This window comes from Mustela nivalis (genome assembly GCF_964662115.1).
Source record: "Mustela nivalis genome assembly, chromosome: 10".
Lineage (NCBI taxonomy): Eukaryota > Metazoa > Chordata > Mammalia > Carnivora > Mustelidae > Mustela > Mustela nivalis.
In genome coordinates, this window is record NC_139029.1 from 1,443,345 (window position 1) to 1,462,382 (window position 19,038).

General features: G+C 60.3%; 3 protein-coding genes across 16 annotated transcripts in view; 2 read left to right on the forward strand and 1 right to left on the reverse strand.

Annotated features, from left to right (window-relative positions):
- Positions 1 to 19,038, forward strand: part of PRDM16 (PR/SET domain 16) — a 292,797-nt gene that overhangs the window by 249,633 nt on the left and 24,126 nt on the right. For all 12 annotated transcript variants that reach the window (XM_082687643.1, XM_082687642.1, XM_082687638.1 and 9 more), the window contains 5 exons: positions 176 to 310; positions 9,977 to 10,079; positions 15,939 to 16,152; positions 17,979 to 18,126; positions 18,557 to 18,710. In XM_082687643.1, the coding sequence (XP_082543769.1) occupies positions 176 to 310; positions 9,977 to 10,079; positions 15,939 to 16,152; positions 17,979 to 18,126; positions 18,557 to 18,710 (754 nt within the window). The remainder of the gene's footprint in view (positions 1 to 175; positions 311 to 9,976; positions 10,080 to 15,938; positions 16,153 to 17,978; positions 18,127 to 18,556; positions 18,711 to 19,038) is intronic.
- ARHGEF16 (Rho guanine nucleotide exchange factor 16) overlaps positions 1 to 19,038 on the forward strand; it is a 203,003-nt gene that overhangs the window by 123,039 nt on the left and 60,926 nt on the right. The gene's annotated exons all lie outside the window — the stretch shown is intronic.
- LOC309842828 (uncharacterized protein) lies at positions 4,383 to 13,500 on the reverse strand. Of its 3 annotated transcripts, none has more exons than XR_014299787.1 (4): positions 12,948 to 13,500; positions 8,487 to 8,625; positions 7,016 to 7,221; positions 4,383 to 6,460 (listed from the first exon to the last, which is right to left on the reverse strand). XR_014299787.1 is itself a non-coding variant. In XM_082687656.1 (4 exons), the coding sequence occupies exons 1-3, from the start codon at positions 12,811 to 12,813 to the stop codon at positions 7,052 to 7,054; spliced, it is 345 nt and encodes a 114-aa protein (XP_082543782.1). In that variant the 5' UTR covers positions 12,814 to 13,500; the 3' UTR covers positions 4,383 to 6,460; positions 7,016 to 7,051. The 3 variants fall into 3 exon arrangements, 1 of the variants encoding a protein (XP_082543782.1); XR_014299788.1 differs by having other exon boundaries at positions 8,239 to 8,625; XM_082687656.1 differs by having other exon boundaries at positions 12,778 to 13,500.

A 19,038-nucleotide genomic window follows, 5' to 3' on the forward strand; every position in this document is an offset into this window, starting at 1 on the left:
TGGGATGAGGACCTCACCATCGCCCAGGGGTTCTGCCGAGACCCAGAGGCTGGACCGCCTTCCTCCGGGGCCCGAGCAGCTGGTCCTTCATTGGGCAAATGCGCATCGTGCAAACTCTCGTGCACAGGATACCTCTGACGCTCCCTGGTTCTCTACCCACCCCCCTCCCCGGCAGATCTCCGAAGACCTGAGCACGGAGAAGCTGTGCACGGACGCGGGGCAGGCGGGCTCCGGCAGCTGGCTCAAGTACATCCGGGTGGCGTGTTCCTGCGACGACCAGAATCTCACCATGTGCCAGATCAACGAGCAGGTGGGTGCGGGCCGTTCGTGTGGGCCTCGGAGTGGCCCTGGGTGAGGGGCTCGGCCCCCAGATCGACGAGAGGGTCCCGCGAGCGCAGGGCTGGCGCCACCTCTGCCGGGACTCCTGCCCGGCCCTGTCCCGTGGCGGGGTAGCGATTTGTCAGAGGGCCAGGCCGCCGGCCGGGGCTCGAGAACCCAAAGACGGTGGTTTCCATGATGGGAAGCCGTGGGAGCGGCAGGTCCTGAAACCACAGGGGTCCCCGTCCCTGCTGTGCTGCCCCAGGAGGGAAGCACAGAGCCCGGCCCATCCACTTACGTGCCGTCGTCTCCGGGGCTCGGTCTGGCCAGGCTCCCTCCAGAAGGGTCAGCACTGCCCTCCGGGAGCGGACGGCCGTCCCTATGGCGTCCGGGCCAGGCTGCGGAGGGAACCAGACTTGTTTGGGCAAAAAATCCTGGCCCCGCTCACAGCCACCTGAGCCTTCCTGAGCTCAGTGGCCCTGACTTCAGCCCCTGGCCCCTTCAGCACCAAGGGACACCTGACTTCTGCCACCAACCCTCCGGAGGCCAAGGGCCTCGCTCAGTGTGCTGGGTCCAAGCTAGCCATGGTCCGTGCCGCCCTCGGACCACAACTGCTCGTGGTGGCCCTCTAGGCCCGTGAGCAGTACAGGCCAGAAGATGCCAGGCAGAGTTTCTTTTGACCAGGAAGGCCACGCATCCCCAGTGCTGGGAGCTCTCAGTTTATGTCTTTAATTACAAATCTGAAAGTGGCCCCTGGAGCCTCCACGCTCCAGAGCCAGACCCCTCAGGCACATTTCTGCTGATCTCCCAGAGCGCCGGGCTCCTCGCGACGCTGGGGGGCCCAGCCCCTCCCATCAGAGCCGTTGGCTTTTGCCTATAATATCTTGGGGTTACACATGAGATTTCATCTGCAAAAGGGATTCCGCTGCTTTCAAAGATGTTTTCAGAGACCACATAACAAAGGGCACATTCTCCCATCGCCTGTGCAAACCATTAAAAGCAGTTCGAGGCTCTTGACTTCAGAGAAACAGTTTTGCATTAAGAAACAGAGAGCAACACCAGGGAGGTCCCTAGGACCCCCGTGAGCTGCCCCCCAGCTCTCCCTCCTCTGCTCAGGCTCCTTCTCGGCCCCGGGGCTCAGCCTGGATTGAGCCGTTCCTTGCTGGGCACGAGCGGGTCCTTGCTTCACAAGCTGGCGAAGTTAGAACGCGCCCCTGCACCTGGGATGATGCAGTTTGTACGTAGAACCCAGCGTTTGGAAAATCACAAAAGCATATTGTGGAAATTAAAGCAAAAGAAGATCCACAAAAAACCAGACCTTAAAAAAAGCAGCAACACTTTTCCTTCCTCCAAATGAAGGTGCAGTGTAAGTGGCGGAGAATGGAGGTAGGCACGTGGAGAGATGCGCTTTCCAACGCCCCTTCCTTTGTGGACCGCGGTGTCCTTGGCCGTGTGTCCGGAATCCGGGGGGCAGCAGAAGGAGCCCCGCGGGGCCAGGCCCAGGAGGGCATTTCTGGGACGTGCAGAATAGAGTGATGGAAGTCTGTGTTCTTTATTTACGAAAGACATTTGTTCGAGTGTTTGAACCAAACTTAAGTAGCAAAGTAGGTACCTTTTTGTGGCCAAATTCTGGAAAAGCCAGCAGGTGTGGGAGCTTCTCAACGAGGGGCCTGTCCTCAAACATCTTTCTTTGTCTTGGTATTAATATTTCGGGGGAGTGTGTGCGTCCATTCCACGCGGCGGAAAGAACAGCTTTGCAGCAACGTCTTTCCTTCTCTTTCCACCAGGGGACAGAACCCTTTCTGCTGGGCAGGAGTGATGGTCCTTAACTCTTACTGGTTCCCTTAAACCCACTTTGGTACCCCCCCCGCCCCGCCTCGTGCTTACCTTTCCCAAGGATCAGGCTTAGGGGCCGAAACACTCCTGGCTCTTTTACTCAACCCACTATGACACCGAAATTCCTTCAGGCCCCTCCCCACCTGCTGGGTGTTTCTCTCCGACATGGCCTTGGGGGATTAACCACCCCCATTTCAGCTTGCAAGCTCCGAGGGAACTTGGGGTGTCCATTTAAGCATATGCCACACTGTCATGACCCAGAGCGTCGACATTGCTCTACCTGGGACATCTCAGACCCCCAGCCTCTGAGGGAGTGTGGAGCCCCCACCCTTGGAGCGCCTCCGAGGACCAGGCGGTTGCTCCCGGTGTTACTGAGCAACAGGGTGCCCGCCAGCATCCCTCCGGAGGAGGTGCACCTGCACGCTTCACCAGCCGTGGGGAGGGGCCTTCAGGTCACACAGGGAAGCAAGAGCAGGGGGAGGCAGGACCCCGGATGGGCACCAGGTCGGGAGGTGCTCAGAAGGCTGTCAGCTGCCCCGATTTTCATCTCAAAGTCTTACCTTTGCACTTCAGTTATCAGAGGAAAATGAGCAAATTGTGGGGCATATTTTCCTTTGTAAAATAATCCTAATGATTTCAGACTCTAACAGTGTAAGGAACCGCACTTCGATCCAACCGCACAGGCCTCGGTAATCATTGCTTGAATAAAGCGAATTTTAGGAAATGCCTCTTTTTTAAAAAATCATTTATTTATGTTGAGAGAGAGCACACGCGAGAGCAGGGCAAGGGGCAGAGGGACAGGGAGGGAGAGAGGGAATCCCAAGTGAGCTCCAGGCTGAGCACAGGGCCCGACGCAGGGCTGGAGCCCCCGACTGGGCGGCCGTGACCAGAGCTGAAATCAAGAGTCGGACATTCCACCGACTGAGCCACCCAGGTGCTCCTCAAAATGTCTCTTTGAAAGGGATCTAATGGACTGCTTTTAATTACAGAACGAGTTTTTCAACAGTCTCCCGGAGGCTGACTAGCTCTCCCGGTGGGATGGCCACGTGGCCGCTGCGGAAAGTGTCTCCGTTCCCATCCTGACTGTTGGAAACACGGGTTGCTACAAAGTGGACTAAAAATGTCGCTGAAATATTAATAATAAAACAAAGATTTTTTGGAGACAGGCTTCTCTTTGAGAAGGAAACATTACGCGATATTACTGGGATTTCTCAGATTTCTGTAATCCCAAGGGCTTCCACCAGGATTTCCTGCACTTACGGACAACCCCTGCCACGCACACAGGCAAACACACGGATGCGAACAATCCTCCTTTCTCTGTCTCCATCTCGCACACACACACCCGCTCCCGACGGCACAGACGCGGAAAGGACAGCGTCCAGACTGAAAGTCGAAGACCCACGACGCAGGGTGGGGTTTGCCAGTCGGTCTTCAGAAGCTCAAGTCACATGACCTCGGCCCTGGTTTTGAGAGGATGAAGGAGACGGGTCAGGAGTGGGTCTCGGGGTCCTGAAGAAAAAGTCTCTGGAGTCGCGGCTCCCAGAAGAAATGATCTGGTGGCTGAGAAGGAGGCAGCTCTGGACCGGACACGTGTCCTCTCGAGGGAGCCATACATCTCCTCCGTGGACTGTGGCACCCATAGCTGTGAGCCTGACCCTGCCTCCAGCTTCTCATTTATGCCCCGAGACTCCCCCCCAGGCGCCCCGGGGCTCTGAGAGGTCCCAGCCCCAGGGGCCTCCAGGACGGGTGACCCGCCAGTCGCTCTGCTCTGTCCTCTCTGCGGCTCCGGGCTGGGGAGCCCCACGAGCAGAGGCCACGCCAGGCCGTGAACTTCCTCCCGGACTCGGCCGCATCAACTCAACAGGGACTTGTGGCTTGCTACCCACACGGAACCCACAGGGAGGTGGCCGGGCCACTGGGAACAGAGCGTCCGCAGCAGACAGCCGGCCGGACGGAGCTTTTCTCCGGGACTTTTGGGGGTGGTCAGATCACAGCCGAAGATGCTGGGGTGCTTTGATTTGCCTTTCCCACTCAGCGTCACCGGAAGGCAAAGGAAAGCCCACGGGCCCCTCAGTTCACTCTGGGTGGCGTGAGCCCGCCTCCGGCCCCGGGCGACCTCACCTCCCTCTCCCCTGCCGCCCACCAGCTCCTGCTTTTCCTCTTGGAAAATCTGAGACGCTCAGATCACCCCTGGGTGGTTCTTTCTCCCGCAATTATGAGCAAACAAATTCGTTTGAAATGTTTCAGGAGACGGACAGGCTCTGTCCCTGGATCAGTGTCCATGTTCAGAAGGAAAACAAGAGCTTGGGAGTCAGGCGCGCGCAGGCCTGACCCCCGCGTGGCTCTCTCCCGCTCCGCCTCACCCCTCCAGGGCAAGGATGCCGGCGCCCGACCTCACACGGCCAGCGGGGCTGAGGACGGCGTGCTATGGTGCTGGGGTCACAAACAGACGTCGGGGAGCATGACTCGGGGGCTCCAGACCCCCCGGCACACTGAGAAGAGGCCACGAGGCCCCCACCGCACCCCCAGGTCCGGCTGGGTGGCGGGGGATCCCCAACACCACCGGCACGTTCCCCCCGGGCAGAGACCCGGGCTCAGCCTGCGGCCGGGGCTCCCCAAAGTGGAAGCAGACGGGCGTGTTAAAGAAAGGCATTTCGTTGCCGATGAGCCGACCGATAAGCACGCAGCCGTGTGCGTGAGCGCCCGCGCTCGCTCGCTCTAATGAAAACCCGGTGCTCCCGGCCCAGCGCGCGGCCCAGGCTGCTTCTCTTTCGCTTTCGCTACCCTCCCTCCACGCGGACCCCTCGGCCTGTCGCCCGTCGCCCGGCACGGCCTGTGAGCGATCCGCGGGGGCTGGAACTCACGGGATGGCGTCCGGCGCCCGGTTCCTTCTCCCTCTGCTCTCAACCCCCACCATTTTCTAAATTAAACATTGTAGCTCGCAAACAATTAGATACAATTTCCCCCTTTGAAACGGGAAGGGCAGGGGATTCATTGTAGCGTTTCTTGGCGGGTTTACAGAAGACTTAAGGTATATATCAAATGCCTTGGAGTCCGAAAGCTGCCGAATTCAGAGCAAACCGATCCTCTCTCTTCGGCAAAGAATAAGATGCAGATTCAAGCGCGCCCTGGAGCTCCCAGCGGCGCTCTCGCGTCCGGATTCATGGAAGGGGATACGTTATCAGGCGATGCCCCTCCGGAGGTCGAAGACCGTCTCTCTCTAGCCGCAGCCAGGAGTGTCTGTGTAGACACGGTTGCACTCTCCAGGTCCAAACACACCGCAAAGAAATGTGCCGGATTTTTCCCCACGTGTGTGTGGCTGGGAAGGTGACGGGGCAGAGCAGCGAGACTCTGAGGACGTGGACACAGTTGCTTCAGCCCCGCAGGGGCAGACAGGAGCGTGGCGAGTGTCTTCTCTGTCGCCCAGAGGAAGAGACTGTCTGCACGTCCCTGCTCAGGTCTCCGTGGTTCTGTAAACTCCAAATGCTCGAGCCGTCAGGCAGTCCCCGGGCCCGGTGTCCAAGACTTTCCCAGGCACAGACGGCCCACAGTTCGGGGACTGCAAGTCGTGAAGACACATGTAGCATCTGTAGGTCCTGGAAGCGATGAGACAACACAGGAGCCCCCCCGCTGGCTCCCCAGGGGTCTAGAGAGACAAAGATGCCCAAAGACCAGCATCCTCCCTCCGGACGGGCCACAGGCAGCCGGGCCACTCTGATTCCCCTCTCTGGGCGCCTGTCTCTCACAAAGAGACCCTCAAGTAGCACCCCAGAGGCCCCCACGACTCCAGCCCCATTCCCAAGTCCAGGGCGGACTGAGAAACACAAGATTTCGCACATGTGACCGAAACCCTCCCCGAACGTCTCCCTTGACCACCTCTGTGTTCCTACAAAACGCGTCTGCTCCGGGGCGGTGGGGGGTGGGGGGGAGTGTGGCCGGGCCTCCACCTCCTCGTGGCACCCGGGGCGTTTGGGTGGATTTCCTCACAATTTAACGTGCAAGATTCTAAGATGGACCAGGAATGAAAATTGTGGAACGTAAACCCTCATATTCACAGCACCTATCCCTGTGAGTTCGTTTGATGGTTAAAAAACAAACTCGAGAAAGTGGCCAAAACGGAGAGCCATTTTTTTTAAATTTGAAATATTTTATCTCAGAGAATGTTGTTCAGGGGCCAGTGATGGTTTCCACGGAAGGGCCGGTACCCGAGCACAGCTTGGGTGAAATCCAACCTTTCTCAGGCCATTTCGCCACCCGGTGTAGAACATGGCCGTTCGTTTGTCCCCGAGCTCTGGGAGCCGAGTCCCTGCGTAGGGAGAGGGACAGAGGGGGAGAGAGCACAGCTGTCGCTCAGAGGACCAGGGTTTGGTGCGGATCCGCAGTCCTCGTGGAGAGCCCAAGACTCTGAAACAAGGGTCTGACTTCAGACCCCTCTGCTTGGCTTCGTTCCTCTGAAAGCTCTGTACGGGCAGACGTGCATGGGCTCCCGTGAACGCCTGTGAGCTGCTGCGGCTTCCCTCGCTCTCAGATCGTGAACCCGGTGGGGAGGGGGGAGGCTCCAGCGAGGCCTGCCCCGCCACATGCCAGGAGCCTGGAGACAGGGTTTTGGGGGGCCTGGGCGCTGCAGCTGCTGAGGGGTGGGGGGCACATGTCCTCCTCGGTGCTGTCACCTCCAGGGACCTGGCTCCTATCCCCGCGGCTGCCGGCCTGGCATCAGGGTGGGGAGGGGCTCTGTTTCCTGGAGGAACCGACCCTCAACCCCACCCCATGGAAACGGGAGCCCTCGGCCCCTCCGTGACGCCCACCCGCCCTCAGGTCTGAACCCGACCCGCTGCCGGGCGTACAGTGGAGGGGACCTTACCAGCCCACGTCCAGAACTTTGAAGGGGCCTCAGGAATCATGTTATAGTCTCGGCTCTGTCCACGCGCTGTTTGCAACACCCCAGAGGCCGGGAGCCGCCCAGACCTCTCTCCCACCGCAGCTGGCCTTTGTCCCAGGAAGTCGGCAAAGCCCGCGGACCTGGAACTGTGACTTTCTCCATGGGTCTGGCTGATAAGGCCTTTATGCCTGCGGAAACCGACAGTGAGAACCCCCGGCTTTTGTGCACACCCCAGTCACCCTCATACCTCCATGTCCCCGGCGGAGGCAGCACCCGCGGAGTTCGAGGAAAGTTCGCGCCGATTCCTGTCCACCTCCGGTCCCCCTTCCAGGTGGAGGCAGGTTGGGGACACCCCCGCCCCCCACCCGGCCCAGCCCTGCAATTAGCACTAATAGCAACTAATTGCATCTGCTGCTCAAAGTCCAGGCAGCCACGGCTGAGGGCCACTGCCTTTGTGTCCTACTCTCCAGCCCCGCCAGGTGCCCAGAGAACCATCCAGGGCTGGGGACAAGGTGCCGACTGTGCCTGGGACTGCTCCCCACGGCCAAGAGCTCTAGACCCTCCCTGGGCTCTGAGGCTCCTGCTGGGGCTGTGCCAGCGGAAGGAGCGTGGGGGCTGGGGGCTGCAGAGGGGTCCCGGCAAGGTGGGGCAGCCATGGAAGCTGGGAGGGTGTGGGGGCGGGGACCTCGGCCGCCCTGGAGGACATAGGGGATTCCAGGAGGTCCAGCTCTGAGGTGGGGGGGGCATCCCAGGAGAGCCAGCGGCACTGGCAGAGGGGGGTGAGGAGGGAGGGGGTCTCAGGAGTCAGGAGGCAGGGTGGCCCTCCGAGGGGGTCGGACAGGGAGGCGGAGAGGGGAGGCGGGCCACACTTAGCCCCCGCGAGCCCAGAGTAGGAGCCTAGCAGCCGGCCGGAGGGAGGACGAAGGGAGGACGTGGCCCCAGGAGCCCTTCGCACGGAGCGGGAGCGGGAGCGGGACACCAGGTCAGAGCGGGGCCTCGGGGAGGGACCTGGCGGGGGGCGGGCCCACACTGCCCTCTAACGGGCCCCAAGGGAAGCTGGTCCGTGGACCCTCCGCTGTCCCCAGCCAGTCCCTGTCTTCGTGCCCCGCCGGTGCGATGGCCGCAGATGGGAGCACGCTGTGCCGGCGGAACGGCCCACCCTGTCGGGGCCGCCCTGGCGTTGCTGGAGTGCGCGTGCCACAGACCTTGGACCCCGTTTTGAAATACAGTAGCTTGAGTGTGATTTTTTTGAAACAGTTATTTGGTCACTGTCATTCTTTAGATAAAAGGACACAGAACTGGGGTCACAACAATGGGCTTAATTACAAAAGTGAGTAAGGCCCAGAGTCTAGTCTCCGTTTTACAGTCTCGTCACCGATTCCGTGTTGCAGCCGAGAACAGCAGCCAAAGGAAATTAGTGCAGGGAGAGGAAGTTTGCCCGCCATATCGTTACCGCTGTCTGGGTGCTCTCGGAGCGCGTCCCGGTGCGCTGGGGACCCAGGAGGGCTCTGCGTGCCCTCTCGGGAGCACCTGCTGTTGTCCCGGGGCGAGTCAGGACCAGTGGCTTGAGCGGGAGCCCACACGGACGTGGCCTGTGGAGGGGGAAAGGGGTCCGGTGAGGGAGGAGGAAGCTCAGATGCCTCCCGGGGCCTGGGGGTCAGAGGAGAGGCAGGAGCGGTGTACGGCCCGCGTGGCCCGCTCAGTCTCTGGGTGTCCGCGCCACATCCCGCTGCTGCTGGGTGGTCTGGCCTGATCCCTCACCCCCCGGCCCTCCAGCAAGAGGGCAGTGCTGGAGGGCCTCTCGGGGGATCAGTCTGGAGAAGCTGGGACCCCTGTGTTTCCCAAGGCAGGTGCAATCACCTTGGTCTTTCTCTGGCCTCCGGGTCAGTCCTGCAGCCAGCCTCCGGGCTCCCGGAAGCACTTTAACCCCTGTTATCTGGATAGAGACCCGGGTGGTAGGCAGTTTGACATTTCTGGACTTGAGATGCAAGATCCCTGGTGTCAGCCCCACTCGTGAGAAGAGCTGGGACCTGTCCCCTGCCCAGGACCTGTGTCACTGCTCTCCAGAGAGGGTAGGGGGTCCCCAAGAGGAAAGACCCCAGTCTTCTCCCACAGCCCAGGTCAATAGAACCTGATTCCTGAGTGCCGTCCCAAATGGGCCTGCCCTGGTGCCCTTCTGAGCCGTGGGGTTTTCCAGATCTTGACCACAGCTCCAGGGCAGACGGCCCCTTTTCCAAACTTGTGTGGGCAAGCCACAGGGCTCCTTGGAGCGTTGACGTTAGATATTCCAGACTCACCTCCCCTCGACCTGAGTCTGCTTCTCCAGGCCGCGGCATCTGCCCTGACCCCCTGCACCCTCCCAGTTCTCAGTACACGCCCGTCTAGCCTGGGATGGCTGCTGGGCACAGAGCTTGCTGCAGGCACATGCGCTCCTCTGCCTCCCCTTGGAAACGGTGTCCACACTCGTGGGAGAGTCCCAGCCTGCTGCCCTGGCCTGCGGGGCACACATAGCCATGTTCAAAACATGCAGATTCACTCTCGACCCCCAAGCTCCCCCACCCCCAGCAGCAACGCGGGTCTGGCCTACACACTGGGACGAGGACCTGAGAACCACGCCGGGCCCTGCTCCTGGTTGGCAAGAGCCGCCCTCCCTGGTGTTTCCCGCTGGGACGTGCCCCGCCTGGGAACTTCCAGGCGGCTTCTCACCGGCTTCAACCCCTTCACCAAAACCCAACAACCGCATGAAACAAATTCCAAGGGATGTGGTCCTTCTGAGTATTTCTGCAAAGTTCCGGAGGGGAACCTTGGAGCAGGAGTTAGTAGGCAGGTCAAGTGGCCAGCCGGCCGGGCCCTGCGAGGAGCGGCGTGGCCTGCCTGTGCCCGGCGTGGCTCCCTGGGCAAGGACAGCCACGCTTACCCCTTCTCTCTGCCTTTCCGTCCTAGATTTATTATAAAGTCATCAAGGACATTGAGCCTGGGGAGGAGCTGCTCGTGCACGTGAAGGAAGGCGCGTACTCCCTGGGGACGGTGCCCTCCAGTCTGGATGGTAAGCCCCCCGTCCGGCAGGAGCTCGAGGCCTCCCGTCGCATCACACCGCGTGACGGGGGCCGCCCTCCTGGGCTCCTGCCCCGGGCCCCCCTCCCAATCTCTCAGCCAAAGCATCGTTCTCTCCCGTCTTTGGGTTACACGAGCCACATGCCGCATTCCAGACGGCACTCGGGACAGCACGCGTGAGTGGGTGTCGTGTGGCACCGTATCTTTGTGGTGGTCGACTCCCGGGGGATTTTTTTTTTTTTATCTCTATTATTATTATCAGCCCCAGTACTTAAAAAAACAAGAACAAACAAAAACACACAACATTTTATGACTTGGAAACCGTCACCCTCCAGAGCCCTGGGAGGCATTTGGGGCTCACTGAGGAGAGGGTGATGGCGGCGCGTGTGTGTCGAAAGCTGTGCCTGGCTGTGCTTAACAGCAAAAAGTCCAAGAGAAACGTTAAGGGAAAACTGATTTTGTGAGAGGCAACCCAGGGGGCTCCGGGGCTCCCACAGGGGCAGGGATGACGGCTGAGTTCTTCCCACGGACCCTGCCCGTCGCTCCTGACTCGTCAGTCCCTGCTCATCGGGGGCGCCCTTGCCCCCTCCCTCAACCTCGCCCCAGTGCATCTCAGAGGATGTTCGAAAAATTCCTGCTGCCAAGAGGCTAGGATTTCTGAAATGCAGAAATTATTTTCCTTCATCCACATCGTGGAGCAATGTACCATTCACCTTGGGGTTCTGGAACCACTTCTCCGTCCATTCGAGGAACGCTGTGTTGGCAGCAGAGCACTGCCCGTCAGCTCCCTGCGTGCCGCCGCCGGCACACGGTGTCTTTTCTTGGAACGAGACCCCACAAGTGAACAGAGAAGCAGCCTCCGCTCCTGGCGGGGGCTGGTGACTCCGTTCACGCTGGAGCAGGGGAGGCCGGTTTCCCCTTCCTGCCTCTCTTTCCCTCCCGTCCGAAGGCACAGCGGCGTAATGACTAACGCCACTGACCACAAGTTCCTCTAATACTACCACATGAGGGAGTGGCGCTGGCTGGGGCTAGAGCCGATGCAGAGATCTCTGCCTTAATTTACCCTTTCGATCCCCAAGCGTGGCCCAGCAATGAGGGTCCTCGCTCCACGCAGCCCATGTCTCTAAGCTCCCGCTCCAGAGGCCACGGAGCCGGGTCCTATCTGTACGCGCCTCTGAAGTTTGGTTCCAATTAGGCCGTGGAGAAAAGAAAAATAAATGGCCGAGGTCTGGGTCGTGAGGGGATAGTCTCATTTTCCTTAAAATAATTGTTGGAAAGACCTGTAGAGCTCAGGTAGCACAGGAGAACGTAGAAAGATAAACCCACTTACCTCAGGGGAGCGCCCGGCGAGATCTCGTTTGTGTAATGAAACTTCTTTCTTCCAAAAGGTTTTCAAAAAACCTTGATTGCTATCCACCACCACCAACCGCCCCTCTCCCCCCAACCCCGGCTCCCGATCTCAAATAAGCTGGGTCCACATTTCCCTAATAATTCATCAAACATTTGCGGGCTAATTGCTTTCCACACACAATAGTCCAGAATCAAATGTCTGACTTTTCATACTCTCTGCTGCGGCGGTCACCCCCTTGCCCCCCAACTGCCGCCCCCTCCCTAGCTAAACTCGGAATCGCACAGAAAGAAAATGCAAAAATGTTCCTCACTAAGATAATTATCATAAAAAATCTTTTATCCCGGCCCCAGCTAAATGCGGAGGCCCCTTATCACGGCAGGAACTTGGAGTGGGCCCTCCAGTGCTTTTGAGGCTCAGTCTGGCAGATTAGCATGTAGATGCCACATAATTGTGTCCCCCTCGGCTCTCTGAAGCCATTAGGCACTGACTTATTTTTCTGTTACATTCCTGCTCGGCCATGAGAAGTTGCTGATCGAACAGAGAGACCACCAGGCGCACACCTGACACACGCCTCGGCGGGCGGGCGTACCCGGGTCCAGTCCGCGTTGGGAGGACATGGGGCTTCCCCAGCTTGCGGACCCCACGGACTCCCAGCGGGTTCAGATGAAAGGAGTTCAGTTTTGAATTACGATTTTTGCATGCCGCCATCGGGGGCAGGGGCCTTTGCCGGGGAGCAAGGTTCAGGTACACGCCGAAGAAACAGCGTCCCGGGTCCCCGGCCCACGGCGGGCAGAGAGGGGTAGAGCGCATGGGGCCTGCAGCTCTGAGCCCGGGAAGGCTCTTCCCCAGCCGCAGCTTTGTACAGGAGCGCGCCTCCAGGTCCCCGGCAAGTGACTCAGAGCAGAGGGAAGCGCTTTCGCATTCATTAGTTCCAGCGACTTCCTATTTTGTTTTTACGCTCAGTGGAGGAGGGAAAGCTTCTTGCTCTTAGGAGAAAATAAAGAAAATCATTTCCATTCAAATATGCTTTTCTTTTGAGAAAGGCTCAAAATTGTTAACTCCCCCCACCATAGAAAGTCAAGAGGATACAGTGAATTGCATATAAAGCACACGAGACAGATTATAATACAATATAACACAACATAACATACGCGACAACACGGCCGGCTACAGTAGCATATGATACAATGTAACACGATATAGCCAGAGGAGATCGGTCGCTCTTAGTATTTTTTTTAACATGGAATTATCATGCCGGGCAGTTGGACCACACGGGCAGGGCCTACCCTTCCTTGGGCATCTAGCGAGCCCTGAGTGTGGACGCTTGCGCCCGCCTTACCTGCGTGAGGGAAGCTGGGACCCCTGTCCACACCATAGCACGGGGTGAGGGGTGGGTGGCGAGGCTCACCCACCGCCAGCCCCCAGCTCCATCCTTCACCCTCACAAACTGGGGTCCGTGGCGGGATGAGGGCGAGGAGGGCGCCTTTTAACCCCCCCACCCCACCCCACCTGTTTAACGGCCTCAGGACGTCCTCACATGCTGTCACCGTGGCAATCGGGCTCAGTTTTCGTTTTAAGTCCAAATTCCAGATCGAAACTGAGAAAGTGGAGGTGGTTGGTGGCATGGATGTGTGGGGTTGGCCTTTCTTCTGGTCTTTGTTTTCAAATTTCAACTTCTGTGACGGTTCTCAGTTGGGTCCAGAAAGAGTCAACTACCAACGGGCATTTCGAACTGACTCACGGCACCGGTGGCAGTGGGAGGGCCCCAGGAAGTCAGAACAAACCCACAGGGGCAGCTCTGTGAGGTCGAGGCATCCGGCTCCGTTCTGAAATGGTGTTCTCGGTCCTCAAATGGGGAGGAAATCCACATTTCTAAAGACAACGAGGGCCCGCGGGGGCAATGCCAGGCCGTCCCGAGTGCACACGCCACGTCTGGCGCAGCGCTGGGCCCCTCGCGGGAAGCTGGGATGCTGCCACCGCGCTTCCCGGGCCCCGCCCGGCGGCTCGGCTCGGGTTACACAGCCCTGCCGCCTGCTCTCTGGGTGTCCCGGCCTCCGTTTACTGTTCGCCAGGCGGGCATAGAGTCTGCCCCTGGGCGCGTGGATGGCGTCTGTGCACCAACAGCAGGAAGCTCCTCGCGGGGCCTGCTGCGCGGCGGCCTCCAGGCCGGACACGTTCTCCCCACTGCCGGACACGTTCTTTTCCCAGGAGGTGTTTCTCCGAAAGGGTTCACGCACGTGAATTCGACTTTGGAGGCAACGCTGTGTAGACTTGGCGGGGGCGGGGGGGTGCTGTGTTGTGATGAATGTCATCTGCAGGCTTAGTGGCCAGCAGTGCTGGCTGCTCCCTGGGGACCGGCTGCTGCTTGGATGGGTTTTGTTCGAGAACCGCCTCTGTCCTTGCGCTCCACGCAGCCCCAGGCCCCACGGCTACCGTGCCTCTGGCCCTGGCTGTGCGTGGGTGCTGCTGGCCTCGGTGTTGGCAAACATACCCTCCCTGTGTCCCCCGGCCCAGGGTCTGGGGTCTGCGTGGACTGCCAGGCCTTGCCTCCTTTCCGTGCGTTTTGCAGCTCAGCATCTGTCCGGGCAAGTGCCAGGGGCAGCCTTGCTAGGAGATGTTTGGGGCAGAGACTTCCAAGCCCAGAGGCTCAAACCCATGCTCTCAGTCCCAGACTGCCAGACTCAGCGCGAGCTGCTGTTGCACATTTGTGTTGAATTCCTCCAAACAAACACTTCCTCGACAGCAGGCTGTCCGTTGTGAGCCGGCCAGGATGCCTGGACCTGCACTGGAGCCCACCCGGCCTGTCCCTGAGGCCCTTCCCTGGGACCCAGAGAGCTACTCCCTCACACAGATGTGAACAGAAGTCACACTGTGCCTCCAACGGTGTCATCCAAGCCCTGGGGCCCCAGCCAGGGGCAGGCCAGATCCAGCTCCCACAGAGTCTGCCTCATGATGCGGGGGGCGGGGGGTTGGGGTCCGGTGGAGATGCCGGGTGTGACCAGACATCGGGAGCCACGCCTCCAGCCTTAGTCCCAGCCTAGTCGTGAGCAGGAGACCCTCACTCCCCCCAGCTCCCCCCAACCCCTGCCTGGGCTGCAAAGATCCGCGCCCCCCTCCTCAGCATCCAGAAGGTTATGGTGGTCTCTCTGACAGGGGAGGAGGCGGGGACAGCCCCCTTCTGCCCACCCCCCATCTCCCTGCCTCCTTGGCTTTGACGTCCCTCAGGGTTAGGCCATTTCGATGAACAGTCAGCCCAAGGTCACCAAGGCTCAGCTCTGCACATACACATGTGCTCACACACACATTCACACTCAGACATGTTCTCAAACATGTACTCACATGTTCACAGAGACACACACGCACGAAAACACACATATGTGCACACACGCACACAGGTGCACACACACCTGCACATTCGTGCACACACACACATGCACCGATGCGCTCACACTCTACACACATGACGTGTGATCAGCCTCACACACGTGTGTGCACAGCACGTGCACCCATGTGCATGTGATGCACAAATGCCCACACATGTGCACTGAAGCGTAATTCAGATGTGCAATGTGTGTGCGCTGACACAGAATGCACACCCGTCCTCACACGCACTTGCACATGCATGAACACACGAACACATGCCAAGACGACTTTCCACATGTGCAGCCACATGCAGAAGCACATGCACACGCACACACTCACAAACAAGCATGGAGGCACAAATATTCCTCACACTCTTGCAGAGATGCACAGACGGGGACGCAGGTATGTTCGGATGCAAACACTCACGCACCCCCTGTGTCACAGCTGCACACTCCTGCTCACACACACACTCTCACCCCAAGGTACACACCTGTGCCCGAGTACACGTGCATTCCCACGCTCACTACCAGAACACTCATGCACACCTTTCCATGCATCTGTGCAAGACCTTCTAAACACGTGTTCTCTCCCTGCCTGGGGCAGGGAGGGGGCATCCGCTCCGCAGAGGAGCTGCTGCGGCCGTCGCCTGGGGTGGGGCCTGGGGATGGGCCCAGAGGTCATCTCCCCGGGGAAATTTACGGCTTGGAGCTGACTGTTTGGCTTGGCACAGTGGTCAGGATCTTGCCTCGTAAACTTAATAATAGCTGCCCCCCCTTTTAATTTGTTTGACCTTGACGACAGTAATTTATGAGGCACATTAGGGCTCCGCCGCGTGTTTTCTCCTAATTCATAAACAAAGCTCGCCGGCTTCCTTCTCCACTCCCCGGTGCGGGGCCTTCTCAAGCCCGGGGTGGCCTCCTGCCATGAAGGGTGGGACCCAGGCCTTCTCCGCATTCTGAGGGCCCAGACACGGGACCCCGCCCAGACACGGGACCTGGGGCAGCCACACCAAGGTCCGGGAAGCGGGGACAGGAGGGAAGCAGGAGTGGAACAGTGCAGTCCCCCTGCCCCTCCCGCGGGCCAGGGGGTCCGGGTTCATCTCGTGCTCCCCACCCACCCCCCCTTCTCTCTTCCTAGCAGAGGAGCCCCCTTTCCGCTGTGGCGCCTGTGACGAGCTCCTCCAGTCCAAGACAGACCTGCGGCGCCACAAGAAGTACGCGTGCGGCTCGGTGGGAGCCCCGCTCTACGAGGGCCTGGCCGACGAGCTCAAGCCGGAGGGGCTCAGCGGTGGGGCGGACGGGCAGGCCCACGAGTGCAAGGACTGCGAGCGGATGTTCCCCAACAAGTACAGGTGCCGCCCTGCCCCGCCCCCAGCCTCCCGTCCCCCCAGGAGCGGCCCCCAAGACTCACTCAGCCCTGGTGGCGCAGAGGGAAAGCTGGGAAAGAAAGGGGTCTGTCCTTGTCCCTCAGCCCTGTCCACACTGACACGCGAGGAACTCCAGGGACAGGTGGAGACAGGGTCCCCTCCCGTGTGGCACACCTCAGGGCCAGGAACCTCTAGATGACTCATCCGACATCAGGGACCCAGTAGTCCCCGGAGCTGCAGGGCACAGGGGATCCCGGCTCTGGCTGCGAAGGCCAGGCCCCTGGTCCGAGCCCCCACCCCTAGAAGATCCCCAGGGGCTGGCAGAGATATCGCCGGCCCAGCCGTTCTGCAGGCAGGGGTGTCTCCGTAGAGACAGGGTAGGAGGAGAGTGAGAGATGCAGGCCACACCCCGGGATGTGCGGGGTCCAGCCCCAAGGAGACTTCCGAAGCAGGGTCTGAGACCAGCATGGGGGGGGCGGTGGCAGCACCCTGCTGCCTGGGGACCCGTGGAGTGACCTGACCCTCTGGACACACAGGACTCCTTCTCACACAGTGTGCAGGAGCTGGCAAGAGCCTCCCAAGGGTCCCTGATCCCCTACCCCAGGCACCGGCCTCTGCCCCCCACAGATGGACCCCCGCTGCCCGGGGAGGCTTCACAGACACACGCACGGTGAGCCAGGCCTGCTGCGTTGGCTGCATATGGTCAGCCTAGAACAGGCATGAGCTGGCTCTCCCCTGGGAAGTGAGGACCCCGAGGACCCGTGGGAACCCGAAGGAAGGATGAACCTTCTGGGCTTTGTGGGGAGATAGCCAGGACTGGGGTCCCAGCTCCAGGCAAGTCTGAAGGCTTTTCCGCATGGGCCCCTCCTCCAGCCTCTGAGAATGTCTCTCGGACGGCCTGGCAAGGTCAGAGTAAAACCCCATCCGGTCACTAAGTGGCTCTGGTGTCACCGGGAACCGGACGCCAATCCCACCGTGGCCTCCCCGGGGATGGGAAACCCTGCACCCCGAACAGATGACAGAGAACATGAGCATTTGGGCGAATCCCGGCTGAGGCCCTCTGCGGTAAGCGCAGCTCAAGGGGTCCGTGTTTTCTTTACATAAACACATAAATCACAATTAGCAACAGGGAGAAAGATTCAGTCCGGCAGTGCTCCAGAACCGAGCGCTTCTGATGGGAACGGATGGCTGGGCCCGTAATTAACGGGCCATGATGTATTGCTGCTTTGCTCCCGGAGATTAACGGTCACACCTGGGACAGGAGGGGGAACAGGACGTCGCCCAAGAGGAGGGGGTCAGGAGCTGCTCCTTCATCCAGGTGCAGCCGCCCCTGCCCAGCAGCTGGGCTCTCCCCACCTCATCGGGCCCCAGTGGGAGACCCACCCGCTCGCCCCCAGCCCACCTCCCTGGTGTGTATGCGGTGAGGGGGCCAGGGCTGGCCTTGGGTTTCCTGCGCCTCGCCCCCACTCCGGGGCTCAGGGCAATGTCCGCAGCTTCAGTGCCCCTTTTCCGAGGCCCAAGGTCAGCCTCAAGGTTAAGAGCATCTTGAAGAGCAGCCGGGCATTGTGAGCTGGGGTCCTGCCTGGCTTCTGGCTGCCTGGAGGAGTGGTCTTGGAGGAGGGCCCAGCTTCCGCCCCCTGTGCGGTGGGAGAGCCGTCTCTGCCCCTCCGTCCCGCCGGCCTGTCCAGAGAGGAGGCGGCCAGACCCGCTGCCAGGACTCCCTCTCCTCTCCAAGCGGGCGGGGGGCCGGGGGGCTGCTAGGCAGTGAGGCAGGCGGGCGCCCAGTGATTCCTGTCCCCGTCCACGTGCAGCTTGGAGCAGCACATGGTTGTGCACACAGAGGAGCGGGAGTACAAGTGTGACCAGTGCCCCAAGGCCTTCAACTGGAAGTCCAACCTCATCCGCCACCAGATGTCCCATGACAGCGGCAAGCGCTTCGAATGTGAGAACTGCGTGAAGGTAACCGGCCCTGCACCTGTGGCTCGGCCTGGGTCTCACCCCGCGGACACGCAGGCGAAGTGGGCAGAGCCTGTAGGAGGCCGGAAGCCCTTTGGGTCTCGGGTTTGCCCGGGAAGGAGGAAGCAGCACAGGTCAAACAGCTCGGGAGGAGGTCAGCGAGACCAGACATTGTCTTCTCTGCCCCGACCTGTGTGTCCGAGCTCGTCCACCTAAAAATGCATTCTGGGCTCCCGCTTTGACAGCCGCAGCTCCCCTAGGAGTCATTGTCGGAGACACAGAGTCTGTGGGAGGCTTGGCAGCTCCCCTGAGGTCATGGGGCGGGGGTCACCCTGACAGCAGAGACCCTTCCCTGCCAGGCTCAGCAGCAGTGAGAGCCCCACCCAGCCGGACTGGGCCGACAGGGGAGTGAACCTGACGTCTGTCCCCGCAGGTGTTTACCGACCCCAGCAACCTGCAGCGCCACATCCGCTCCCAGCACGTGGGAGCCCGCGCCCACGCCTGCCCTGACTGCGGGAAGACGTTCGCCACCTCTTCGGGCCTCAAGCAGCACAAACACATCCACAGCACAGTCAAACCTTTCATATGTAAGTGGTCCCCACCCCCACCGGCCTCCCCGACCCATCGGCCTCCGTGGGGAGTCCCCGGGGTCTCCCCTCTGCTGGACCCCTCCTTGCTCAAAAACTTCTGCCAAGTAGGGCCCAGCGTCCAGACCCCCCTCCCGGGTACCGCCTCTTCCCCACCCTGCTCTGCCGCACCTGCTCTCCTGGTCACCCATCTCTCTCTTGCTGGTGCCTCTTCTCCTCCTGCTTCACCTGTCTCCTCCCCGTCGCTTACCTCCACAATGGCCAGAGGTAGGAGGTGGGGAAGGACCATTTCAGCCTCCTGGGTCCTGTGGAAGGAGCCTGCAGTCCA

Bases quoted from the DNA above. Each gene is read 5' to 3' on its own strand.
- LOC309842828 (XM_082687656.1), bottom strand. From the start codon at position 12,813: ATGGTGTGGACAGGGGTCCCAGCTTCCCTCACGCAG. The intron at 8,626-12,777 runs GTAAGGCGGGCG...CCCCCTCCACAG, and splicing joins TCCCAGCTTCCCTCACGCAG to GCCACGTCCGTGTGGGCTCC. The intron at 7,222-8,486 runs GTAACGATATGG...CGGTTTCCGCAG, and splicing joins CCGAGAGCACCCAGACAGCG to GCATAAAGGCCTTATCAGCC.